General features: G+C 37.7%; 1 protein-coding gene across 1 annotated transcript; it reads right to left on the bottom strand.

The window, feature by feature from the left end:
• Positions 1–8,567: 8,567 nt before the first annotated feature.
• Positions 8,568–10,381, bottom strand: LOC104941778 (zinc finger BED domain-containing protein 4-like). Its single transcript, XM_010766914.1, has 3 exons — positions 9,496–10,381; positions 9,284–9,368; positions 8,568–9,145 (listed from the first exon to the last, which is right to left on the bottom strand). Exons 1-3 carry the CDS (start codon positions 9,685–9,687, stop codon positions 8,769–8,771), a joined length of 654 nt encoding a protein of 217 aa, XP_010765216.1. The 5' UTR covers positions 9,688–10,381; the 3' UTR covers positions 8,568–8,768.
• Positions 10,382–11,104: the final 723 nt, after the last annotated feature.

Here is an 11,104-nt window from a genome sequence, read left to right on the forward strand (position 1 = left end):
CAAATATCTCTTCTTGTATTTGACGACAAACGTTTGTAAAAAAAATTATGCATGGATGAAGATATTTTGGATGGATGTCTGATGTCTTTCCTGCAGGTAAACGCACCAAAAGCACATTCTCCAGATATCCAGAAATTGCTAACACTGTTAACCAGGTATTTGTTATTTCAGGGTAACAACCTAAAACACTATCAGAAAACAATTGACTTCCAGACAGGAAGTGCTGAAATGAGGACTCATTTAGGGTTTAGGACTCATTCAATAGAACAGCTATAACAGAGCTATCAAGAAGTGACAGAAAGCCACATTCATACCACCATCCTGGAGAAACACCATTTCTTGAGTTTTGACCATTTTAAGTCTTTTAAAAGTTTGTGTTCTTTCTGCATATCATGTATTTATTGTTGCTATGTTTATAAATGTCATGTTCTTATATGTTTTATGTGAGGGACTACGGATGGAAATGAGCTCAAAGCTAAAATCCGGCATGTTTACACTTGAAGCATTATTTGTCTGAAGTGTTCATTAATGTGAATTGTCCCTCTTCAAATAAACGATTAAATTAGATACATGAAAATTCCTGCATCAGATTTCATGTTGTTTCTTATTTGATTCAAAGGAACAGACTTAGTGTTCCTCCAGGGACGATAAAGATGATTTATTTTAACATTGTTTGCTGTCACTTTGTTCCTCATTGTTCTCAAACGTTAGAGACATTCTGGAACAACTGTGCGGACCGCAAACAAGAGGAGGAACACATATTGTCTGAATCTGTTTCATTGTGCGAGCAGCAGAGGAGCAGCTGCCGGAGATAAGAGGAGCTGGAGGTCGATGGTATTGAGTCTGGATTCTGTCCCTGACCAGATTAGCTGGCAGAGACAGAGACAGAGATGTTAGCTAAACCACCCTTTGAAAAGAATTGCAGTTTATAGATTATCTGTAATCTTGTTGTCCCCAGAAAGCCTCTCTTCCGAACAATTATCTGTCAACGACACAATTCCATCTCTGTAAATCACATCAGGTGTTCAGGAGCAACGGCGTTTACAACACTGTGTGACAGAGAGCTACTGTATCTGTTGGTTATTGTCCAGGACACACGCAGAGAAAGAGAGGAAAACCTTCACCTGGGGGCCACTTGTGTTCATAATAACTGGAGCATGATGGAGGGGAACTGGCCTCCTCAGGAAACAGAACAATAAATGACAGGGTTGTTGGTCACGTGTTCTCAGGCTGTTTCAAATATAAACCCAGGTTGAAATATTAGGATATTGTGTCCAGAAGTTCCTATAAATTCTTTGGCTAGATGTAACACAGCTGCTAATGGACTAAGGACATTCAAAGGCTTTTACAAATGAAATGGTGGAGGGAACATGTGGCCTTCGACAGGAAACCGAACAATAGGGCTGTTGGTCACATGTTTTCAGTTTAAAATACAGTCCTATTGAGAAATGTTATGTACCTCAAAGTTCAGTTCAGGTCTCCAGCTCATAGAAACTTCCGGATGCTAACCTGCATGTTGGGCAATTTGCACAATTAACACAAGTTGCATTAATTAGCATTACAACCTAGTGTATGTGGACAATACTTAAAAAATGGCTTGCCCGATTTGGCCGATATTGGAGTGGTTTTGGGGGTTGAAACATTGTTATGTTTGTTGGTTCAGTATACATTTTTTTCATTGAAATGTTAGGATAAAGTGTCCAGAAGTTCCTTCTTTGGCTAGATGTAACACAGCTGCTAATGGAGTAAGGACATTCAAAGGCTTTTACAGACAAAATAATAGAGGGAACATGTGGCCTTCGACAGGAAACAGAACAACTACAGTATATAGCCTAGTGTATGTGGACAATAGTTAAAAAATGGCTTTGCCGAATTGGACGATAATGGACTGTTTTGGGGAATATTGAGGACGCTGAATGTATTTCTGATATTTGTTGGATCCAAAGTGGCATTTGGAACCAGAAAGTGGCCATATTTGTTCTCCTCGTGGGTCGTTTTGAATCGTTTTGAAGTTTCGGAGGAATCTCTTATCTATGTTCATCTATTTGAAACATTTCCCATCGTTGAGGTAATCATTTTGTGGTCTCTTAACCCAATGGTCGCCACACAACTCATGCCATGGCCGATCAGTTTGTCCAGCAGACATCCTGTTCACTAATGCTAATTGACGCAACGTAAGCTAATTGTGCTAATTGCCCAACATATGCAGGTTAGGATCTGGCAGTTTCTATGTGCTGGAGACCCTAATATACATTTCTATCATTAAACTTTGGGGTATTCAACGTGTATGGGTTCACATCGCAGAGAAGTGGACTAATGCTCCAGTTCCTTCTCTTGTTTTTGGCACTTTGTTCCAGACTAAGAGTTCAATAAAAGAAGGAATTATGTAAAGAAGAAGGATTATTATATCTGTATTTTCCAGCCTTTATCTTGACGAGAGGTCCACAAGATGTTTACCCGGATATATAAATCATATTTCCAAAGATAAATTCCTTTTTTAAGTCTTTACTCCAATCATTGCCCTGTGAATTCATCAGGATGTTTTCAGACGAAGCGAGGAAACGCAATCTTTGAATGAAACATAAACAGATTACAGATTATTATTTTATAATACCAAGAAAACAAGCTCATAATTACCAGATCCATATCCCATAATTACACTCCACTTCTTTATAATGAGGAGCAAACGATTGCACGCATCGACCTGCATGTTACCGTATGTCGTTTAATGATTGGTCTTCTTCGAGTCTTACCTCCAGTTGCTTTGTTCCTCCTTGAATTGATCAGTCTCTTTGAATGAGTCTCAAGTGGTAGAGAGTTCCTTAGGTCAACCTTATGTTATGCTTCTTAGAGCTTGGATAAGCTTTCAGGTTGTGAATAAAGCTCCATGTATGTAACATATTGAATATATGTATTTATCTCAGGGCTTATTCAGGATTTGCATCGCCTGCTTTCTCCTAATAATGAAAACAAACTTCTTTCTCAGAGTAAACTGGATCAAGAACAGAAATAGAAACGCATGAATATGAGATGGATATCTCATGAGACCAAGAATAAACTCATCACAATTACAAGATCCATATCCAATAATGACAAAACCCTCTCTACTGATGATGAGGAAGAAATAATGACACAAGTAGAAAAGCACTCGGAAGGCTTTTAATACGTAATGTCTGGAAATAAACCCATGAACACATGTGTTAGGGTTAGGGTCTTCATGCAGATGTGTTCTGTTGCTTTCTACATTTCAAAATGAAGAGAAACTCATGTTTCTGATATTATATTGTTTTTATTAGGGATGCACCGAATATTCGGCCGCCAAAAATTATCGGCCGAAAATGGTTAAAAAGGCCCTTTCGGCTTTCGGCCGAAGGGTTCTAGCACCGAAAAAATATCACCGAATGTCAGAGAACAGGGTTACGTTGGTAAGCTAACGTGTTGTTGTGATGACGTAATCAAAACGCGGCGACAAGCACGGCGCGCGACCATGCTCGCGGCTGGCTCACAGCCAACATGTCTGCCGCTTGGAGATATTTAAAAATATCAGAGAAAGAGGCGCGGATTGCGATTTGTAAAACGTGTTCAGCTGACATTTCTCGAGGGGGTGTAACTGCAAAGACTTTCACCACTTCGGGATTACTCCACCACTTGAAATCAAAACACCCGGACAAATATGCGGAGTAAGATCAAATCACAAGCACTGACAGCGAGAGACTGTTCAACGCTGCCTCTCATGTGCTTGATGAGAAGAGGAACATACTTATGGCTGATAAAGCAGAGAAGCTAATGTTCATTAAAAAGAACCTCCCACTTTTCCTTAATAAGTAGACAAGGCTGGCTTATCATAAGCTTATCTAGTTCTACATGTCTACTCTATACCCACTTTCCTGAACAATTTTCATTGTGAGTTATAATTCACCATCTCAGGTTATCATTAGGGGGAAATGACAGCAGCACAGTGTTCAATATATTGTACTTTCGGTATCTAAATGATACAATGTTGTTTACATTGCTCATGAGGACAGACCACCTTATTTGCAGATTCTTGAAATTGTAATTTAATTTGTAATTGATTGTGGATTTTGTATCCAGTTTTCACTTTATGTATCTTTATACAATGTTTACTACTTTGCTTATGAGGACAGACAGCCTTATTTACAGATTCTTGAAATTCAATTTTAATTTCATTTGTAAATACTTACATTCATGTGGATTTATCCAGTTTGCACATTTGTATGCATGCACTTATAGGTGCATTTGTTGTTGTTGAAGGCCTGGCTGTTACAGTCTTTATTTACACTATTTTGTTGTAGGCCTACTGGCCTAGATGTTTATGCAGTTTTAAAGCACCTTGGCTTTTGTTCTGAATGCACTTTGTTGTAGTCATCCAACAGAGAAAAGAAAATGCACTTGACTTGGAATTAATTTACTGTATGCATTCAAAAGTGCTGAATAAATGTTTTATGGACCCATAATAGTGATTATTATTTAAGTTAAGTTTTGCCATAATCATGTCTTTTTCCATAATCAGGCAGCTGAACAACATTGGTAAAAAATGTATACATTATATATATATATATTTCTATTAATCATTTTCGGCCTTTCGGCATTCGGTTTTCGGCCAACTGTTTCCTATTTTCGGTATCGGTTTCGCCAAGAATTTCCCATTCGGTGCACCCCTATATGTTACACCTTCAATAAAAAATGGTGTATTCAAATATAAATATCTAAAAATAAGCTAAATGTTTTTTTTATCAAAACTAGGAAAGAAAACAACAAATAATAATACATATAAAAAGCTAAAAAGATTTCACCCCTCTTCTCGGTTCAATTGAGTACAATGAAGCTGATGGGAGGTTGCAGAAACCAGAGGCACTCCAAACTATAAACCTTAAGAACCTGAGTTTGAACGCAAATAAAATGAGCACCAATCAATGTGCATTGCAAAACCAATCTGTTTTAATAATAGAAATTGTGTAATTTCATTTGTTAAACATCTGGAGTTTGAAACAAGACAGGATGCTGACTTGAAGATGTCACCCCCTCCCTCCCTCCTTCCTCCCTCATTCTCCTTTGTCCTCCTCCACATGTACCCGAAAGAGAGATATTCTTATCTGCATTGATGTTAAGTATATTACTTGTTAACTGTGAAAGGAGGTATACTTATGCATAGACGTATGCGCTGAATGTAATTGTCTGGTATCTATGCTGCTGTGTGAATGTTCCCTTCATTTTTGTATTCAATTCATTAGCTTGTTACTGTTCTTCATCTTACATAAAACGATTTCGTCTTATCCTTTCAAAAACCAAACAAAATTCAAAGATGGGAGTGGTTAGCTCTCTTTATCAGTGAAACTGGACATCTGGACAGAAGACAATAAAGACTGCACGCCATCAACAGCTCTTCCTCTACTGACTCTATTCCTCTTCTTCCGATCATCTTCACAATTTATGCAATTTGTGATAAAAAAGTAAACATGCTAGCACATAACAGCAGCATATAGCTTGTGGTAGCAAAAAATAAGCAGGTAGAAACCCAAGAGAAACAAGATATGGATATTTTTGTTTGACCTCATGTTGCTTGAGGACCATATGGGCCCCTTAACAGAGCGCTGGTTCTCCCTGAAGTTCATTGAAATGATAGACTCCAGCCTGTAGTTCCACCACCTTATTCAGATTTTACAGAAAAAATGTAAACTGTTTCTCAAACACTTTGTTCTAACTCTCTAAACTTCCGTGCTCTCGTTATGTTGGCCTGTGGGGAGAATCCTTCCATCTGGCATGATTAAGTAGGCTACAGTAAAGTGTACTTTAATTGTTTGTTACAGACTTATCCTGCAGTATTACATGACTACATGCTGTTTCTTCCAGAGTGACGGCTCTGTTGCTGGCTTGACTGAAAAAAACCAGGAAGAGAACACTGATGCCTTACAAAACATGACAATGGTATGTGTCATTTATTTTATTCTGCATTCAAAATAAGATGCACACGCAGGGATCACAGTGTTGTTCATGAAGGTGTTTCTATGTTTGTCAATCTTTAACAACCAAAACCTCAGACATGAGCTGAATGTTACTTACTTCTTCAACTTCGATTATAAGATTAGGTTTATTAGATTTTGAATAGAGACCAATTTTAACTGGGCTCTATTGTTGTTAATTTCTCCTAAAGTGTCATTTTGATTTAATAATTAGATCTGGTTTTGTGAGACATTACCATGTATCTATTTCATACAATGACTATTATTTAAAAAGGTTTGGGAGCTACCGGGAGGCTCGTCTAATTGAGCGAGTGAGTATGCACATGTATAGCAATCTATGTGCAGTTAAATGTTGGGTTATGTATGTGATGGTGTGTGAGGTTGAAATTGTGTTACATGTATGTTTTACTTCAGCTCTCAATTTGAAAGGAAGTGGAAAAGAGATAACATTTAAATTGCCATCTTAATGTCAAATAAGTTACCAAGTAAAGGGTTCAAATTGGCTCATATAAATATTTGTAGTCTAAGAAATAAAGTGTCTGAGATAGAGGACATATTATCATGTGTTATTCATTTGTTAGCAATATCTGAAACTCACTTAGATGACCACTTTAATGACGCTGCAGTGGACATTGATGGATACAGTATATTTAGAAAGGAATGCATATGGAGGTGGGGTGGCAGTATACATTCAAAAGCAAATACCAGCTAAAGTGAGATAGGATTCGATGTCTGCTGATATTGAAGTACTTCGGTTGCAAATTCATTTACCACACTTGAAACCTTTGTTGGTAGGATGTTGTTACAGACCTCCAAATGCAAACCTAACTTATTTAGACAAATTATGTGAAATGTTAGATAAAGTTTGCGATCTTGACAGAGAGATTTATTTTATCGGAGATTTAAACATTGACTGGAATATGTTGCACTGTGCCCTTAAAAACAAGCTGCAGACAATAACTACAATGTAACTTGGTACAAATGGTGACTAAACCTACTCGGATATGCATAAAGAAAGATGGGTCAAAAAGTACAACTTGTATTGATCATATATTCACAAAATGTTGCCATTTATGTTCACAGGCAATATCAATTCCAGTATATGTATTGATCATAATTTAATCATTATCGTGAGAAAGACAAAGGTGCCAAAAGCTGGACCAAAAGTTGTTGTGAGGAGATCAATTACATATTTTTTGTGAAGAGTCATTTATACAGGATGTTCAAAAGATACAATATGTTGGAAACATGTTTTTGAGAAAGTCGATCCAGATGATGCTCTTGATGTATTTAATTTGTTATTTATGCAGGTGATTGATAAACAGGCTCCACTTAGAAAACAGACAGTAAGGAACTTTAGAGCACCCTGGTTAGATGAGGAATTAAGGCAAGGCAAGGCAAGGCAATTTTATTTATATAGCACTTTTCAGTGCGTGGCGATTCAAAGTGCTTTACAGATTAAAAGCAAAAGACATTTAAGAACAAATACAGCATAAATAAATTATTAATTAAGAGATCTAATGAAGAGATGATGCAAAACATGTAGCTCTCTCATCAAGTTATGAGTCAGATGGACATGTATAGAAGGTTAAGGAATTATGTTACAGCATTAAATAATAAATAAATAAAAACAATTGTATTATGGAAATAAAATTAAAGATATAAAGGATGATAAGAAAAAGCTGTGGAGTTTAGTAAATGGCATGATGGGCCGTAAGCCGATATCCACCTCAACATATCTTGAGGTGGAAGGGACATTGACTAAACCAGTCCAAATTGCTAATTATTTGAATGATTATTTTCTTGATAAAGTGAATCGTTTGAGGAGAAATATGAATCAAACTATTAAAAGTAACTCCACATGTCTAATAAATGATTTAATTATCTTTTTGTTACGCTAGTTTTTTCCTCCTTGTGAGCGCCTTTTGTTATTTCCACCACCAACTCTGTTCAGAGGGATTACCTGAACTGTATAAATAAATATAAAAATTTTTATATTCAAGACTTTGTCTCTGGGTCGTGCATTTGGGTTCATCAGTTTGTGTCGAGGTCCTGACATGATAGATGTTAAGGACTAACATTTATAATAAATACATTTGTATTGATTTTAAGATATTTTCATACAATCATACGTATTGGGATCACTTGTATTAATGCGGACCGGAGGGAGAGGGTGACGAGCATAAGTTTCACTTTCCTTTTTTATTTCAATTCCAACTTTGGTCATGAAGAATATGTTTCTCTGTTGTCCACGTTCGTAAAGCATAAAGCAACAGCATCAGAGCACGGTGCAGAGTCTCTAGATGAGTTTACAGTAGGGATGGGCATCTCCATCACTGAGGCCGATGCCGATACGTTGCCACGATACGATACATTAACGATACATTTGAAACACCAGGCGATGCGATACGATACGATTCACCCCTGTTGCGATACAGTTCGATACGATTTGATTCAACATTATGCGATACGGGGCGATATGATGCGATTCAACACGGTGCAAAATAATGATACAATTCAACATGGTACAACAGAGGATTTTGCTTTATTCCTTATTGACCAGCATTAACAATGTGCAAAAAACAATTACCATATAGCAATGGCCATACAACTGCCAGACTGATGCACATGACACTCATTCAGTAGGCTAACTCACCAGTGAGCAGAAAGCAGCGGTTTTTATATTATTAACATATAAAGAATACAAATAACCTTTCAAAAATTGGTCTTAATAACATTTAAACTATTATTGGCAGTCACAGGCTGCTGTAAAAATAAAAACCACTCTCACTGACATAACACCTCACTGAGCTTAACTAATATGTCTAGCTTGTAGGTTTTTCTTAAGGAATATAAGTTGATCAACATGATCAGGATGAAGCAAGCTGTCACTATGTCACCGGCTGTACTAAACACTCGTTCAGAGGGTACACTTGTTGCAGGGATGGACAGGTAGCTCTTTGCCAATGTTGAGAGCAGTGGAAGATCCACTTGTTTTTTCCACCACTGCAACACATCACCACTCAAACCTAAAGCATCCCTCTCCCTGTACTTTAAGATTTCCTCCTTAGCTCTCTCCTTTGTGGTCTTTACTGGTGATCTTGCAGGGAGGAAATCACCGAACATCTGGTCCAAGGCCATCTTCTTCATGGGAGGGACATCATCTAGGGAGTGGAAAAGAAGAGAAGAGAAGATTTTTAGATTTAGATTACAAAAATGATGACATACAATACTATAGTATACACCCATTTTCAAATCAATACACTTTTATAACTTTTGGCACAGTTCCTATCAAAACAAACCTGTCTCTTCTTCCTCTCTGTGGGGGCTCCTGTCACCTTCTGTTTCAGCTGCCTGGTCCTCATTAAGTGTATCACCATCCCCTGCCTGACAATAATCAGCACAGATTAGCTATTAAACTAAACAAGTAAGCATCAGTTAAGTAAGCCACAGGTAAATAACAGTGAAAGTGAGACAGACACTAGCTACATTATATTGAGTAGTATATTCTTACCTGTCCATCCATCTTCACCACCTCTGCTGTTATCCTCATGAATATCATGTCCTTAGTTTCATTGTCATCCAGGAAAGCCAGGTCTTTGAAGCGGGGATCCAGTGCTGAGGCGTAGTGGAGGAGGTCTTGGAGATATGTGTAGCGACCATCAAAGTCCAGTCTGAATCGCTCCTTCATCTGGGAAATGACCATATGATCGCTCTCATCTGGCTGGAACTGCCTCCGCAGTTTGGTCTGGATTGGGGAGATCTTGAGATGGTGGAGTTTTTTTCCTCACTGAGGAGTGGAGTTGCTACTTTCAGGGAGGACATCAATTTGATGACCTCTGGGATTAATGTCATGTTATCCTCTGTCAGGCTGGCCATGGCTTCTCCCCTCCTTATCTTCTTTGACAGCAGGGTGTTCAACACAGCAGGCTGCTGTTCCCAAAAACGCTCCAACATGTCCAGGGAACTGTTCCACCTTGTGGAAACATCATGCACTAGCTTGTGGTGAGGTAGGTGCAACTGGATCTGCATTTCACGGAGAGCTTCAGTTGCTTTTGGGCTTTTGTGGAAATAAGTCACCACCTTCCTCATTTTCACCAGAAGCTATGACACCCTGTCCACCTTCAGGGCTTTTTGGGAGGCCAGGTTTAGTTTGTGTGCGTGATGCATCGCACATGTGGCTCCATCTGTGCACCAACTCAAGCCAGTATCATGTTTCTAGCATTATATGTGACCAACGCTGGATTCTTTTCTTCAATCTTCCACTCACGGCAAACTTCTTGCAGTAACACTGCTAGATTATTTCCTGTGTGGGCCTCGTTGAACACTCTGGTCTGCAGAACATGGTTTTGCAATACCCACTCGTCATCAACATAGTGGGTCAGTGTATGTTTTGGTCATTGGATTTTCTTTTCATAAATGGATATTCAAAAACAAAAAACTACTGGATATTTAATTTTCGTTTTTTTAAATTGAAAAACCAAAATTGTAATACAAGGCGTTTTTCTTTATCATGGTCAAAAAGGGATTTACTAAACTTAAAAAACTGGATGATTTTCATGTTCTACTTCTCAAAACAAAAAATAAAATCACTAGAAAACAGACAACAAAAAAACTACAGTTTTTTCATATTCTGCTACCGGAAGTTACCTTACAAAATAAGAGCGCAGACGAAACTCACGAAAGTGATTGTATCCTACGGGCTCCGTGTACGTTTTGGGTCAAGTGTTTGTTTTGGTCATTGGATTTCTTTCAGAAATGGATATTCAAAAACAAAAAAGACTGGATATTTGATTTCGTTTTAAAAATGAAAAATCTAAAATTTAAATACAAGGCGTTTTTTTATCATCCCAAAAGGGATTTACTAAACTTAAAAACGGGATGATTTTCATTTTTCTACTTCTCAAAACAAAATTAAAATCACTAGAAACAGAAAACAAAAAAAACTACAGTTTTTTCCTATTCTGCTACCGGAAGTCACCTTACAAAATAAGAGCGCAGATGAGGACGGTTCAAGCCGTTGTATCTACGGTCCATTGTTTTTCACAACTAAAAACGGCCAAGAAACATATTGAGCCCAGAAAATGAATGTTATTAAGGATGTAAATATAACAGGCCTATGT

The sequence above is a fragment of the Notothenia coriiceps genome, unplaced genomic scaffold (genome assembly GCF_000735185.1).
Source record: "Notothenia coriiceps isolate Sejong01 unplaced genomic scaffold, NC01 NC01_scaffold00003877, whole genome shotgun sequence".
In the NCBI taxonomy this organism is placed as follows: Eukaryota; Metazoa; Chordata; class Actinopteri; order Perciformes; family Nototheniidae; genus Notothenia; species Notothenia coriiceps.